The following is a 17051-nucleotide window of genomic DNA, read 5'->3' as shown; positions in this document are numbered from 1 at the left end:
TCTGTCTCTCTCTCTCTCCATCACGCTCTGCAGTGATGAGACTGTCTGTCCTTTACAGCCGTCCTCAGTCCCCCTCCCCTTCCTGTTCTGTAGTACTCTCCTTGGAACATTGGAGTTGTGCGTTTAGTGTGTGTGCGCGCGTCTCTCATCCATGTCCTTCGGTTGTCACACCAGTGCAACGTTTATGCTTTTTGCAGAATGGACTGTAGTTTAAAAAAAAGAAGAAGATATTTGTTCGTGTTTGTTTGTTAGATATATTTTTGAAGGCGTGAAGTCTGCCTGTCTGTCTTTGGTTGTCACTTGTTGTGCTGTGACTTTGAACCACCATGCACTCTGACTTCAGCACTCACTCAGTGCGCTGCCATCCACTGCCTGTAAGTGCATGGCAGCCGGACCCCGTGCTCAGATGTGCTTCACTCTTGGTGGTGTTGTTATCCTGGGGGGCCAGGGTGGCTCACAGCGTTGGTCCGGACCCTGCTTTCCCCCGGACGTCCTTGTTTACACGCTAGCGCCAGACAGTGACGCAGAGCTGAGAGGCAAAGATGGCATCCATGTTGAAAGGAGATTTGCTGTACGGAGGACTCTGAGAGGATATCTCTTAGCGTTGTTGTCACTGTTTGTGTCGGGGGTCCCCTGGGGTGGAGGTGCAGCTGGTTGCAGTGACCTCAGGACCCCCCAGGCCCCCGCCCCGACAACGCCAGACGCCCAGATGGGACAGACTGTCAGCCTGTCAGCTTCAGGGGCAGAGGAGGCTAATAGTTTGATCTGATCTCTTCTGATGGAATCTTTGGAGGGCGCCTCTTCTCTCACTTGCCTCTGACTCCCTTTCTCTCCCCTCCCTTGCTCCGTAATTGAAAGTTTCCATTGGTGCCTTTGACAAAACCAAGTCCCGTTGGGGAAAGAGAGAGAGGGAGAGAGAGAGACAGTGTGCGGGAGATTGAGAGAGGGAGACTAAAAATAACTCTTAAGTTGAAGCCCTTGCTGCCAAATCCCAGGGTTGGCTGCTGTCTGCATGAGATTTGAATATCATTTGTGCCCCGTACTGTACCACACCGGGGGAAGGAAAGAGTAAACGAAACACGCAAGCCACTTAGACATAGCTAGGCCTTTCAGCTTATCACTAAGGTGACCACTACCGCCGAGCGTTCACTCTTTTGCCCTTGCCCCCCCCGGTCCCCTCCCCCCCTGTGTTTTTACATGTGTACACTGTCACTAAAGAGAGAGTGTGGGCTGCCAGGGGGAGTCAGCTGTGTTCCAGCATGTAATATGCAGGTAGCTTTAGCCCTGCCTACTTTGACGCCAGAGACTGGGCCTAGCATTGGATGAAGGTCACAGGAATGTGAGATTGGCTCCCGCAGTCTCTCCGTCAGCAACGAGAAGGAAACATGTAGAGGGAGATGAGAGGACCCAGAGGAAGCGAAACTGGAAGGAGGATACAGAACATTGCTAATATGTACAGTATGTGATGTTTTTATTAAGCTTTCTTAGAAAGTACACAGCCCCAACCACTGGGGTCACTTAAGTGCTGCAGTGAAAGTTGAAAAACCTGTCCTTTTTCGATCCTCCCCCTTCTCCCTCCCCTTCTCTCTTTCATCTCTCTCTCTCCCTCTCTCTCTCCCTCCTCCCTCTCTGGTTTCTCTCTCTCTCCTCTGTTGAATGACCTTGGGAGATCAGTGACTAGCACTTCCTGGAGTTGGCTTGAAGCAGAACCAAGGGCAAAGTTTGCACGGCCAATAGGTTGGCTGGTTGGGTCCGGCCGCGCCAAAGGGATGTTGCACTGCAGGTCACAGGGAGCATGACGGTCATAGTAACTCTGTCTTTTTCTTTATTTCAATTTTTTTTCTAAAAAAAACCCAACATTTGCGCACCAACATCTGTGAACATGTTGTGGTGTCTCAGTAGTTAATCTGTAATTCCTGGCTGGGAACTTCTTGTTTTTTTGTTTTGCCTGGGTAGATCATTTACCCTGCATGCTGTAACCATGCCAGCTTGTTTCTGTTTGGTATTTGTGATTGGGTTCATTGAGGTGGTGAACACTTTAATAGCTCAGAATTTGTAAATACACCGTTGATTTATGACCATCATATAAAATGAATGTTTATGAGAATGACATGTTACCTAGCATACCTGTGTTTATTCCATCTATTTGGTTATAGTAAATCAGAATAAAAATGACACAGTGAGTGTTAAACATTACGAGATTCTCAGTGGTCCAGTGATATATCTAGTTTTATAGCAACGTAGCATATGTTGTGCAAACAGTTGTTTTTTCTGTTTTAGAAGGCCAGTTAAAAACCTAGCACACGTTAACCTTGGTGACCTTCCTGCTGAAGCGCCTGTTCCACATCATTGACACTTTCACACAGCAACGTGTGGAAAAGACACATCAGTGTAGCAACACTCATCCCATAGTTGGCACTATCGTACAATGAAATAAGTCTTTCGGTCGATTTCATCACTTACAGAAAAACATAGTGGCAACCAGTCTATGTGGGCACGTGTTTGCACTTTGTACAGCCTGATGTTTTAACTGTTGATAACCATGAAGTGTACAATGTGGAAGGTTATTTAAGGTCATTGTATGGGGGGAAGAAATGATACATCTATACACTGTTTACCCATGTCCTTGTTATTTGCTAAAGGCACTGTAAAAAATTAAGCTAGTTTAAAAAATATCTGGGATTATCTGAACTGTATGCTAAAAAAACATGGCATAATTATTAAGTGTGTATATGTATACAAGTGATCTGGATTCTGACTGTACTAACTGTTTTCATTTGGTGATGTTTCTTTGCCACACATTTACACATTAGTGTAGTACAGTATGTGCCTCTTTGTTTCCGTCGGGGTCAAGTCCTCTCAGCGCACATCTGCTTCAATGTGAAGTGTCAGCTCTGCTTCAGGGAAAGAACTGGGATGAGATGAGTTCTTCTTCAGCACGATGACAATGTGATACTGAAACACCACAGGGAAAAGTTCCCTCCTCATCCTCAAATAGGCCTTCAGGTTGCCTTAATCTGCCTTGCCTCATTACCTAGCAACTATACTCAATTTACATCAATGTTCAGGTCATTAACTGAAGAACCTTTTTTCTTAAAAAAAATCAAATAACTAATTTCTTCAGCTGTACACACTTTTACAGTAAAGCCTCTGTGCAGAGTTTGACGCTGAAATCTCTACTTTGCCTTTTTGCCCTTTCCTTGCTCCCTCGCTAATCTTAAAGAGCAAATGAATTGGCATATGGCTAAGTGATACTATCTTGTTGTTCTTTTTCCGGTCTTCTGCCTTTTCTGCCTGCACTGCTATCAGGATTATTTGGACAGGAATCGAAGGCTCTTGTAAAGTGGTGTGATGTCAGAGTTGGAGCGAGTCGGTGTTGCTCCTGTGAGTGGCCACTTGATGTGACGTGCCAGTGAGCGAGCGAGGGAGGGAGGGAGGGAGGGATGAGACGGAGAAGGAGAAGGAGAGAGGAGAGATGCAGGATGGGGCTGGCTGAACAACATTAGCGCTGATTCAGCTGCTGCAAGCGGAGCAGCATTGACTTTCTCAGAGAAGTTGGAAGAGGGGGATCAGGTGAAAGTAAGTAAGACAGAGCAAGAGAGACACCCACAGCCACGAGTGACAGAGAGAGATGGGAAGTACTGAAGAAGAGACAGGAAGAGAGATGTGGAGCTGCTAAAGGAGGAAGAACAAGTTGCTGTGTTGGACAATGTCGACAAAGCGCAGACATCACATTTGTTCTCAAAGAGACGCACACACACACACACACCACAACACAGCACAACACCACCACACACCACAGCACACAAGCACACACACACACAGCAACACACCACAGCAGCAGAGCAGAGTTCGTAGGAAACCCAACACCACCGGCTTCTCTCGATGACCCGATGAAGGACAACAAAACCGCAGGGAAGAGGAGAGGAGGGATGCATAGCGCATAAAACACAGTGTCCCCTAATATAGCATACAGTAGCTTAGAACAACACAGCTGAGAGGAGCTGGGCAGGTTCATTACAACACAATGATGCACAGTAATCTCCAGATTGCACTCATATAAAAGCACACTACATTCACAACATCTGTAGACTATTTAGAGCAACTAACAATGCTGACCATAAGTATTAGGGCGTGAACTCAACTAACAAATTCTTTAGTACAGGCTTCCATTTAAATAGTCTTCAAAGCGTACTGTAGATTAGAGAGCTGAAATACAGCAGTGAATAGTACTTACCACTGCAGATAAAATAAGCCATCTTGACACTGGCTTTCTCTAGTTGTCTGCATCAACCTCCAGACCTTTTACAACTTTTATAACGTTGACATTTATTAGCTTTCGGGGAGTTTCAAAATTGATTTTCTTTGTGCAGTGGATAGCCCGACTCAGAGTGTTTGTTTGACTAGTCTAGACCCAGACCATAGAAGGTGTTGCAGAAGTCAGCAGAGGACATTATGTGCACTTGTGTGTGTCAGACATAGACGGGCTCCCACGCAAACTTTCCATTGATGCAAAGCCATGGGAAATATGGTAATATTGGTATACTGTAGGTAGAATACACTAGCTAGCTGGTAGAGCAGCGCTCAAGGGCGTGTTGATACTCAGCCCTTCTCTTCTCTCTCACATATGTTGCTCAGTTTCTTCTTTTTTTCCCCCCCTCTCTGGCTACAGGCTGACTCTAGCCACACTTGCTTTCTCATTTCTTCTTACATATTTACTTCCCTTCTGCTGCTGTGGTTAGTAAATACGCTGTGTGTTAAGATTGAAGGTCACAGGGTCAGAGAGGGGGTTGGGTCCGGTGTATGTGTGATTTAATAACAGCGGTCTCTGAGTTGTTTTAAAAGAAAATGCATCAGTGTGAGAGTGTAAGCTGGCATGGCCTGCATGTCTTATTTAGCTATTTATCAATTGAGTCATTTGCTATTTTAACTCCCCTATCCTCCTCTGTTTCCTCTGGGCCACTGCGTTGTTACCATGGTAATTAGCCTGATGGTTGTCTGTAACGCTGTTAAGTGAATTGCCTAATTATTGTTTCTTATCAGGCTACCAGTTGTAGAGAACCACACAAGCTGACACACAGCGATACACACAGATACACAAGGTCGTCTTGTTCAAAATGATCACAAGATCAAATGCTGATAGGGGTGCGGAAATGCTATTTAGCTGGAAAAACAAGTGGCTCTCATTGCTCTTATTTCGTTCACCCTATTTGCATGGTCATGGTAACGAAAAAAAAAAAAAAAAGCTGGCGTGGGTCAGTTCACCCATCGGACAGAAGAGGAAAAACTACAATTCCCATCGGTCATTCCCTCACCGTGGAATGCTGGGATTGTTCTAGTGACTGCAGGATTTTCAATCAACCTTGAAATGCAACTGGACACTGGAGCGTCAGACAGAGAAGGGGAGACATTGTCAAGGTCAATCACTAGCCTGGCATGCCATAGCTACAAGCGGCCTGATTGATTTATATAAAGCCAAACCCCCCCACCCCCGCTGCCATTCTGTCTCATTGATTTAGGCTACTCTCTGTCGAAAACTGTATGACAGAACAGGATGCGGGCAGTGCTTCTTCTATATTATTCAGTAACTTCCACAACTGCTGGATAAGCAATGTTTCCTGTCAAAAATCAATCAGGTAAAGGCCCTGCATTCTGAATTAGTGATTTATCTGTGTAAAATATTTACAGCTTTACCCTAAGTGGTATGAATAAAGGGGCTGACGCGGACCCACAGTCAAAACAATCCCCTCCAACGCCGCTGTAACAGGGGAGACACGAGATGGAGTTTGGGTGATGGAGTTTCTGTCTCGTTCTGTATTGGCTTGTCAGCTGGACCAGAGCTGGAGCCATTCATGCTTGTTGGCCCAGAGTGAGAAAAGAAAGAGAAGATAAAGAGGAGACCCCCCCGTTCTCCTAACACTCTTTTTCTTTGTTCTGTCATGTCTCTCTCTTTCTCTCTCTCTCCGTGCGTCTCCCTCTTTCTGTCTTGTTTGACCCACATAGCTAGTTTGCACAGCAGTCTGACTGCGGCCCCGTCGGTCTCTTACCTCCCCCTGTTAAAGCCTTTGGCACTTTGTCTTAGTGCTGGATTAATGCTGAACTGGACATGGCACTACCCCTCCCTCAGCAACACGCACAAACACACCCCGTCTCTCTTGAGTAGCTCCACACACTCATCTCTTGTTCTGTCCCCCCCTCCATGTTTCTTTTTCTTCTCCCTTCTGCCAAATCTTTTCACGGAGGTAGGGAGAAAAGGGAGAGAGTGAAAGAGTGCGATCCAGACACTCCAAGCTCTGCATGCTCAGACAGGCAGGCCAATATTCCCCCAGCAGATTCCTGGCATGCCATAGTAACCTGCTGGATCCTCTTTCAAACCGTCAGACCCCTTGTAGAAGCACTGGCTACATGCATGTGTGTGTGTGTGTAACAGTTGCTTTTATTTCACTTCACAACTTTCAGTGTGTGTTTTGAAATGTGCATCTGTCAACAAACTGGAATGCAGTTGTTGTCAGAAGATAGTTTTTTTTCTATGACACAAATGCACATGCGTCTCCTAGATCTGCCATTTCAGCGTTGTCCTCAGTGCACGGGTTCACCAGCAGCAGTTGAGTTTCACACGACATGCTCGTGTTTGCAGAGGAGCTGCCGCGATGTGTTCAGGTTGATAGAGCCATTCATAATGGGGGTGTTTGCAGCCAGTCTGGTGGTGGGTTCTTGGGCATGTCAACATCCCACAAAAACAGGAATAGAAGCCTGTCGGGGCTCTATTTTAGATTTCACTGTATTATAATTATAGGCCGTGAAGGGATATGTGGTTCTGACACACGGGAAGAGCTCTGGGCAGCACAGGCCTGGCTTGAACTGACACTGTATTCTGTGTCCTGGTCTCATGTGTCCTTCACCAATGATGTGTCTTGAGTGTCTGAATCATCACATCATGTCTTTTGTTTTTGTGTTTTCTAATATTTAACCTTGTGCTTCGACCTCTCTCCTCCCCTGTCATTCCTTGATGCAGCACAGTAGAGGATGTCCGCAGATGCGTTCGGAGCCGGGGGCAGCGATGCCCAGCAAACCCTGCAGTCCTTCTGGCCTCGGGTCATGGAAGAGATCAGGAACTTGACTGTGGTACGTTTTGTCTTCTAAAAACAAAAGTGCACACACACACACCAGACCAATCAACACTAAGATTTAATGGTTTCTATGTTATTTCAAACATACACACATACAAGTTCTTTAAAGGAGAACTTTCTCATGCTCTATTCAGCGTCCCTAACACAACACCCATCCATTATTTTCAGAAGGATTTTCGCGTGCAGGAGTTACCTCTAGCTCGAATCAAGAAAATCATGAAGCTGGATGAGGACGTTAAGGTAAGAGGACAGTCTAAATAGTTGACCAGAAACCACATAACTATAGTACAATTTGTTTTATAATGCTGAGAAATTAAAGCCCCCTTCTATTCCTATTTAAGGTCTTAATTCTGATTAACTTGGAGAAAAATAGGCAATGTATGGCTTTATCCTGGTCCTTGAACCAGTAAAACTACATTTCTGATTCTCTTACTTACTTTTTGTCAAAGTTTTGATTGTCTTAACGCTTTAGAGCCTGATGGATAATATTTGTGAATTTGTCGCATGTATTCTGTCAAGTTCTTAGTTCGTGGCCTTTTGTGCTCAGTCCACTTAGTGCATGTGAATGACCTGTTGGACTTACTTCATAATGGAAAAATATTATCAGCTCTTGCACTTTCAACAATGTCTGTTGATAAGAAGTCCATTATTTATATTGAATGGGTTTACATCAAGACATGTTAATAGTGTGCATAAGCAAGCATCATTAATGGAAATGATAAAACTGAACTGTAGCAAGTAGCTGTTAATACCACTTTGTGAAGGACTGGCATTGTATCCATAAGAAGTAGCTGCTTTTAATTTAAGATGGCTCCGCATTGTAGAGATTGTAGCTGCTTGTTGACTTTTTAAAACATATTCCACTTGGCTGCAAGTTGTGATTTATTTCAAGAAAAACTGGGTAACTTAACTTAACAATATAAATTAAACTGGGCTTAAAGTACACCTTGATGCCAATACTAATCTCTCAGATTGGCTTAGGATATACTGTAGTTTTAGGGGCATGTATCCACAAACTTTATTCAACAGTACCTACCCACGATCTACCAACATTTGTCAGTTGCATTGAACTCGACAGTTGAAGCACAAGGAGGAGTGATTATTTTTCCCCCGTTACACCAGATTATCAGCCAGGGCTGTTCATAGTCTCTAAAGAGAAAGCCTTGGGACATAGGTGTGTGTGTGTGTGTGGGGCTTGAATGTGTCGTGTCAAGAGCACTATCCCCTTAGTTAAGCAGCAGCTTAAAGTGGTAAAGAGATCAGGAGATCCTTAACATATCTGAAGAAAAGACCCTTCTGTCAGCCCTGACACAGCAGCTTTCGCTGCATGTGTACATGTGAGTGGTATTATTACAGCCCATCTTGTGGGCTTTACAAATATGTCCATATACTTAACTAATTATTGTGTGGCTTGACAGAGAGTTCAGTGCCACTCGAAATGAAGAAGTGGAATTTGAAACTAAGAAATTTGCCATTAGAGTCATGCAGACCAGTGATTTTTACAACTGAAGAGGCGTTGTTAACGACAACGTTCAAATGTTTTGGTGAATAATAATAATAATTTCTTCTAAGCAATATAGCTTTGTTTGAGTAGTGTTTTGGGATGACACATTATTATAATGTGGTCTTTTTAAACAAATGAATGCATTTATTGCAGTGCCTTTGAATGTGATGCAGCCATTTATTACTCCTGAGTGACTCATGTTATAGCTGATATGTGATGTTTGTTTGAGTCTGTGGGTGCATTTAACCAGGTGTAACTCCATCTTCTCCGTACAGATGATCAGTGCAGAGGCTCCCGTCCTGTTTGCCAAGGCTGCTCAGATCTTCATCACAGAGCTCACCCTCAGAGCGTGGATCCACACCGAGGACAATAAGAGACGCACTCTACAGGTCAGACACACTTCAAGAGATGTTTGAGCTCTGTTCTTGTCATCCCTTTTTTACTTGAGGTAATCTCTCTCCACTGTCTTCTTACTACACCATTTGTTGGTGCACAAAGACAGCTCACACCTGTCTATTGGAATAATAATTACATTTCCTTTTTCTTCCCTCTGTATATTTCTGCCATCTTTTTCTTTTTAACTCTTCTCCCACACGGTTGCATCATTTGGCTTTCTTTTTGGTTTGTTGTGCCTGTGTCTGTGTGCATATACAAGCAGAGGCCCCATACCAGCATCCCCCTGAGAACTATCCCTCTCTTTAGTTCTTTCTCCCTCCATTGACTTTGAAAGCAAAGCCAGGCTGGGTGCTGTTGACCCACTTTTCCCTCCGGTGCCATTTTGCCTGCTCTGCTGTCCCAAAGTTGAATAAGATGGACTCTGGAATGATGTGAGAAGGGAACAGGGAAGCAGGGAACAGGGAAGCAGGGAACATGAGCGCTCTTATGGGAACAGTTGGGATCTGAAAAGAGCTTGTCTCACCTGGACGTCAAGAGGGGAAAATTGTGGAGCAGAACATGAAAGCCCTTAAGTCCACTTTATCCATTCACATACCTCTGAGAGATTAGCAACCCATGGATATGTGTGTGTGTGTATGCCAACACAGGTAGAAAAAGAGGCCAGAAAAGAAAGTGTAATCGCTCTCATCGCAGTCAGTCTTGGAGGAGTCTTAAATTGAAGACCTACTTTGGAAGTGTGTTCTCTTTGCTGTTGTCTTGACTTATCTTTAACCTAGAGTTCTTTTTTAGCATAAACTCTCCATTGTTTGAACTCTACACTGCATGCTTTAAATAGAAACAGCATATTTTACATATTAATTACATTTTACACCACAGATGATGCATTAGGTACACGTCACAAATGTGTTATGTCATGTGTTATTTTCTTGTGCCTTAGTGAAGGAAAATGGTACCCTCCATTTCCACATGTTCACACATACACACACTCAGAGCCTCAGTCCCATTGTGAAGAGGGCACGCCAGTTGGGGTCACCATAGCAACGCTCATCAATAGAACAAGTGTAGATGTGACCTGGCGTTACCAGATATTAATCAAGCTACTATAAATAGCTTCTAGTGCAGGGAGGGCCACAATGGGGGGGTCCTGACAGCCAATATCCTGTGGAAAATTCCACAGAGACAGCACACTGCTGTGGATATAGGAAGGCGTATAGCAGCAGAGGCTGTGATCATGCAGGAAAGTGTCATTCCTGCTCATTTGCACCCATCACACACACCAGGTTTATGATTGTGATGCTAGGGGTTGAACCTTCATTAACAGCAACTAATGACTTTTTTTCCCATGAAAACTGATTCAAATGATTCATGAATTAAGTTCATTAGTTTTCTGTTGACTAATCAATGCAGCTCTAAACTTCTAAAAATCCTCTCTTCCTTTTGAGCTCAGTTATTAAAGTAAATACATGTTACAGTACTACTGGGAACTTGATTTCAGTTCCAAGGTAGCCTCTTGTGTGGCTATTTTGAGAGAGTTGACCTTAGGCCTTGAGGCATGTTTTATATATAGGTCGCTGCTTATATTGAATTAACATAATTTAAGTCTGACCGCATCGCTTGACCCTCTATGTCTGTTATGTTTACAGAGGAACGACATTGCCATGGCAATAACAAAGTTTGACCAGTTTGACTTCCTGATTGACATTGTGCCCCGTGACGACCTGAAGCCACCTAAACGACAGGTATGAAAGCAAAGACTGACAGGATCGTAGTGACAGGTAAACAGCAAATGTCACCAGAATTGTATTTTTTGAGGGGAAAAAATAATTTGCTTACACATTCAAGTTGGCACAGGAAAAAGAGACGGCCATTTGGGTCTTCATCTCAGGTGCTTTTTCATTGTTGGCAACCTGGAGGTGCTGTAAACATCCTTGACTGGAAGCTGGGGTTTGGACAGCGAGGGCTTTCAGTCGGATGTTTGCAGCATCTTATTGCCTCTGACAACCAACAGTAACCTCAGCGATGAGGTAACGTGAGATCAATTAAATAAGGATAAAGTGCCTTTTCTTAGTTTTGCTCAAGCAGGAGACTGATGTACTGTATACAAATGTAGCATACCAGATGGAGGAGTGAGAAATTTAAATTTGTTGTCAAGTAGACTGTCTCCAGGCATGTAAACATCCTACACTCTCAGCTGTGTTGTCATGGAGCTGGGAGAGGGGTGTTTACGCTTCTGGTGACGGAGAAACCTCATCAAGATGAAGCGCTGCTCATTAGTCAGTTATAAGCAGAATGACAGAGGTCAGTGTTTACTGATATAATTTGATTTGTGATCGTTGTTAGACCTGAGTTCAAGCACCCATTGCAGCAAAGGGAATACTAACAAACTCTGACTTTTGTGGCTAACCCTGGAAAGAGCGTGTTTGCATTCAGTTTACTGATATTACAGTAGAGCCACAAAGGTTTGATAATGTTCTTTTGTAAACTGTTCAGGTTGATTAGGGTTAAAACATATCACCATGTTCAGCCTAGCATTCCTCCAGACCTGCAGTCTATGGTATTGACCAGTATGGCGCTTGTAATGGATCTTATGTCCAGATTACATTACTCTTCCCCAGCGACATCCCATCAGTTATTTATCAGACTTGCCCTCCTCTACCGTTACCCTGCAAAAATAATTCATGGAGATGTAATGGACTGATAGGCCTTCTTCCCTGTGTATGTGTGTGTGTGTATGTCGTCTTCAGGAGGAGATGCGTCAGTCAGTAGCCCCAGCAGAGCCGGTGCAGTACTACTTCACTCTGGCCCAGCAGCCTGGAGCTGTACAGGTGCAGGGCACACAACAGGCCCAACAGCCCGGCGCACAAACAGCCACGACCATCCAGCCTGGACAGATCATTATAGCACAGCCACAGCAAGGACAGGTACTACTAACGCCGTCTTTGAAAAGCTTCCTCACAGGGTTTTCCGCAAAGAAAAAATGATACACCACGATTTAAAGGAGCAACAACAAAATAAAACCACAGCTGGATATGAGAGTTTTAGGCAATAATCAGGGCGATGTGGAAAGGGGAGTGAATTATTGACTGCAGCTAACCACAGAAACACAAATTACCAGTTAATGAAGCCTGCACTGAACTTCTTCTCAGAAAAGATCTTGTGTTTTTGTGTGTGTCTTTGTAACACCTGAAAAGATTACCTCTCCCAAGTAGTTTAAGCAACACATTCTAAACACCACCCAGCGCTGGGAATCATGCTGCAAAAGGCTTGTTACTCAGGTCATCACACCAGGCTTTATTGATATTAGTCTTAGCTCACATTCAGTAGCTGACCACTCTCCCACCAGCAGGAACAACTGAACCTCAGAACACACCCAGCGCACATCACTACACACATGCACACCCTCCCTGTGAAACCCTGCAGAGCAAACATTTGATCTGCACACTCTGCGGACAGAATATTCCCTTCTCTGTTATTAACTTATGAATTGTAATGGAAATATGATGTTGATAGACACACAACAACATACAAAAACAGACTGTTTCTCACACACATACGCATACGGAGTATTGGAGAGAGTGCGTTCCACCTCTGGATCAGAGGAGTTAGCAAAATAACAAACATGCGTATTTAGGGAGACTTTTCAATTGCCTTTCTTTCTGATCTCATTCATGCTACTTTTGATGCTAAGCGTCCTTTCCCCAGCTTGGTCTGTGCATGTCATGCAACCGTGTGCTCCTGGGCTGCCGTGGTGCTTCATGCTGCTTCAGCAGACTGCCTTTAGCTGAGCTGTCATGCTCATTTAGACCTGGCCTGATTCAATAGCACTGCTGCTGCAGTTCCCGCTGAGAGCGGGGAGGTCACAGTATGACACTCACCTTACGTAGACTCCATTGTAGGCTATATACAAGGTGGCACTTTAAAGGTGGGCCTTGTGGGAATAAGTGACATTTTTACCCAAAAAAGAATTTTGGTTTGTTGAAGTGCTTTTGAGAGAAAATAAAAACTTTGAAGCTTTATCTCAATCCCCCTGTTATTGCAACCAAATCTTTTTTGTTGTCTAACTTAATTACACTTTTCCCTCTTGTCAGTGTCACATAAATGTTTGCTGGTGTAAAACAGAGCTGGTTGGCTTTCCACTAGCCACCAGTTACATGCCATAATTGGTACAACAGATTTGGCCTGCAGAGTGAAGTGTTAGCAGAAAATGCTTTAGAATGAAAAAGCAAGAGATTTATGGTGGGAGCAGACGATGGGCAGAGATCTTAATTAATACCCTTTACTTATGCATCTGTGTTCGTGTGCAGAGCTTTCAGTGTCACTAGTTGTCACTGTTGTACCAATTCTGTCATTTTTCTCTCAGGTCACCAACTCTCTCATAAGCACTTACGAAACCACAGCTGACATTACTGAAGCTGATGTAAATGTCACTGTGATGTGCAGACATTTCCAAAACCTGTCCATGAATTTGTTTTTTTTGTTTCTGACATTTCACCTCCGATTCTATCATTCATAAACCTGTCATCAAGAGTCATTTGCTGCTTGTGTCACTGTTTGCTGCTCTAACATTGAAGCTTTCTACGCATACACTCTCCACACGCGCTTACATTCATGTGTTAAGTTGTTGCAATCGCTGCTTTCTCACTGTGTGTCTTTCTCTCATTTTCTCATTCTATTCTGTCGGGCCATCAGATGCTGCAGGGTGCCACCATGCAGCAGTTACAGCAAGTGCAGGTGCAATCACAGGGCACACCCATCACGGTAAACACACATGTGCATTTATTAGTTCACTAAACACACGAAAAGACAGAGGCCACTACTTTTTGTCACAGCCCTATAGGTGACTGCGGCCTACAAGCTCTGTCCCGTTCAGGGGACTGAGATCTCTAGGGCTAACCGCAGCATGAGATCAGGTGGCCTTTCCTAGATAGTGTGACAGACAGAAGAGAAGGAGAGGACTTGAAACCTGCATTGTCACCTTATGTCTCCAGTTCTTTTGTACCTGTGTGATGATCTTTTAACAGAATTTTAGGATAAGCCTCGTGGTGCTGGTTAAAATCTAATTCCAGGGAAGTTAGTGATTTCCTGGTTCTTTGCTTTATGTCAATCATAAACTACTTGCCTGTACCAGTTGTTGTTCAACAACTAATGTGTTACTTCTGTCTTTCTATCCTTCTTTCTTGCCTGTCTTTCTGTTTTTATCTTTCCTTTTCTTTCTTTTTTCCCTCTCCATTAGAGTGCGCCTGTGGCTATGCAGGTGAGTGAGGGCCAGCAGGTACAGATTGTCCAAGCTGCAGCACAGGGTCAAGCTCAGACAGCTCAAGCCCAAGGCCAGACCATGCAGGTCATGCAGCAGATCATCACCAACACAGGAGAGATCCAGCAAATCCCGGTAAGAAATGGCATCAAACTGGAGGGAAAAAAGCTATGGGAATTAGAGAAAGGATTGGTCAGGGAATTGAATTTATAGGCTCAGGTTAAAATGGCTAAATTGCATATATTGTTGCATATAGTTACTTACATGGTGTTTTAGTGAATTATCCATCCTTCACTGATTGATGGGAATCTTCAGACAAAAGTTACCATTTCTCCTGAGGAAAGTGAATCATTCTTGTTGCTGTTGTCCAGAGCAGGAAAATGGCTGTGACCTCTGCATTCAAATGACCTTTGCTCTAAACCAAACTCTGTCTCCCCCTTGTGTTGGTTGAATGTAGGTGCAACTGAACACGGGCCAGCTACAATACATCCGTTTAGCCCAGCCTGTCTCTGGAGCACAAGTGGTCCAAGGACAGATTCAGACTCTCGCCAACACCCAGCAGGTAATAACAATAGAAGCATAAATAGCATTCATATAACAAATTATATGATATCGAAGCATTTAGTGTTCATCTGTTAATTTTATTTAACTTGTTTTCAGATCACACAGACAGAGGTACAGCAAGGACAGCAGCAGTTCAACCAGTTTACTGACGGACAGGTAACAAATGCAATAAATATATCCAAAGCTGTAGTAATGACCATGACATTTTGAGCTAAATATTGAATTTGGTATCTTTTATTTGTTGCTGAGTGGGAGCTGACTCACTGTCTTTATTTATGGTTTGTTTGCTTTGTTAGCATTTCTCATTTTAACTAGGGCACATGTCACCTTGCTGCGAACTAGCTGACATGTGCCCATGAAGAAAACCAAGAGAGCCGCATTGAGTGTCTCTTTTTTTTAAAGAGTCTGCCAGCAAAGAAAGGCGGCAGTCAGTCATAAATACAATTTCAAATACAGATAAAAGATAACATTGTATTGAAGAAACAACCTAAGTAGCACCTTGTAACAACCTAAGAGTGTTTAGAACCATGTAGTCTGTTGTCATCCTGTTAAAATCCAGTTACACACAGACCTTTATTCTCTGTCTATCTCTTTGTTTTACAGCAGTTGTATCAGATTCAGCAAGTGACGATGCCAGCAGGACAAGAGCTGACCCAGCCAATGTTTATTCAGTCCACCAACCAGACGGCTGACACACAGGTCACGCAGGTCAGCACTGATTGAGCCCAACCAGGAACCTATTCTCCACACACACAACACGCATACCAGCCCATGTGACGCCGACAGATGCCACCAACTTCGACAAACGGACGCTTGACAACCTTGATTTTAAGCACTGCTCATGTAGACAAGGGAACTGAAATCTTGTAACACTCTTTTTTTGCAAGCAACTTAGTACACTGGATTAAAAAAAAAAAAAAACAACCAAAGGGACACTGATTGACTCTCTCAGAATCTCATGTTAACTTGCATCCATGACACTTTTTGTACTTTTGTCACCCACATCTGTAGAGAAAATATGCATCCACTGCCACAGTCCCTGACAGCAGTCTCTCCACAGACCAACTCTATTCTTCCTCTTGTCTCATTTCAAGGATTTTTAAAACATAAAAAAGTGTGTGCTTTATTCCTGGCACCTTCGTTTCTGTTCTCCATTTGGAAATGAATTGGGGAGTGTCCGTCTGTGTCTACACAACCTGCTCCTGGCATATCTGTGGTAGAAGGTAGTCATTGGATTCCTCACCTCCTGCTTTCCTTATGGGAAGACATGAATCATACCCTCTTTTATTGTTTTCATGTAGTTGATGGATAAAATGAAGCCATATTCCTCAGATATCACTTTTTACAGCAGGTCAATCGAAGGGATCTCAAGAAGAGGCTATAAGGTTCATTAATAATTTCATCTAGTTTCTCTTTTGTGTCGTTTTCCACATTGACGATGAAGCATGACTTTATGTTGTAAGGGCTTCAAACTGTGTAGGTTAACTGTCTGTGTGTGTGTGTGTGTGTGAGGATGTGTGTGTGCTTGTATTTCAAGCTCCCACACCACATTTCTTTCATCCACTCTTTCTTCACCCCTCTGTCTTTAGAGCAGGGAAACTTTTCTCTGCCTCTAAGCAGTTTCACCTTTCTACCCGGGTGGTTTTTGGAGTCTTGTGCCCTGGTTTAAGTCTCATGTACAAACACATGACTCCGTCTGGAGCAAAAAAACTCCACCCTTTTTATAGAAGTCTTTTTTTTCAATACAAGTGTTTTTCTTTTGTTTTTGAGATGATGTTTGGCCTCATTTCTTCCCCATCAGTTTTTTGTACAGTAATGATTATTATCAATGTTCTTATTATTGTTATTTTTGCATGTAGTTCAAACTGCCAGCATGACATGCAATAGATAGGTACAATTTTATTTTTGACGTTCCTTTTTGTAAACAAACTTTGTTTGTGAGAAAAAATAAAAAACATAACTTGTCTTAAGACTTTTTGTACTAATCTTTGTTTTCATTGTTTTATTTTAGGTTAAGCACCTCACTAATGTGTGGACTGTAGACAGGGAGACAGGATAAATTGGAACACCAAGAGATAAGACTTGAACCAACCCTCCTACTGTATTTGCAGGTAGACACATCCCACCACCAGAGCCCACAATATCATTGCCTTTGTTGCTTTTATCCAATGGGTATGAAGCCGAAGCAAAATCACAAGACATA

General features: G+C 43.4%; 1 protein-coding gene across 12 annotated transcripts in view; it reads left to right on the top strand.

The window, feature by feature from the left end:
- nfyc (nuclear transcription factor Y, gamma) overlaps positions 1–16818 on the top strand; it is a 21056-nt gene extending 4238 nt beyond the window's left edge. For 4 of the 12 annotated variants that reach the window (XM_035680855.1, XM_035680860.1, XM_035680859.1 and 1 more), the window contains exons 2-11: positions 7016–7125; positions 7302–7370; positions 8910–9023; positions 10674–10769; positions 11775–11951; positions 13720–13788; positions 14264–14419; positions 14742–14846; positions 14945–15004; positions 15452–16818. In XM_035680855.1, the coding sequence (XP_035536748.1) occupies positions 7027–7125; positions 7302–7370; positions 8910–9023; positions 10674–10769; positions 11775–11951; positions 13720–13788; positions 14264–14419; positions 14742–14846; positions 14945–15004; positions 15452–15571 (1065 nt within the window). In that variant the 5' untranslated portion in view covers positions 7016–7026 and the 3' untranslated portion in view covers positions 15572–16818. Of the gene's footprint in view, positions 1–1244; positions 1459–7015; positions 7126–7298; positions 7371–8909; positions 9024–10673; positions 10770–11774; positions 11952–13719; positions 13789–14263; positions 14420–14741; positions 14847–14944; positions 15005–15451 lie in introns of those variants that run through there. The other 8 variants (XM_035680850.1, XM_035680853.1, XM_035680852.1 and 5 more) reach the window with 5 other exon arrangements.
- Positions 16819–17051: the final 233 nt, after the last annotated feature.

Source organism: Morone saxatilis, unplaced genomic scaffold (genome assembly GCF_004916995.1).
Source record: "Morone saxatilis isolate NCDOM2014 unplaced genomic scaffold, NCSU_SB_2.0 Contig9, whole genome shotgun sequence".
Lineage (NCBI taxonomy): Eukaryota > Metazoa > Chordata > Actinopteri > Moronidae > Morone > Morone saxatilis.
This window is presented reverse-complemented; position numbering and strand designations above follow the sequence as displayed.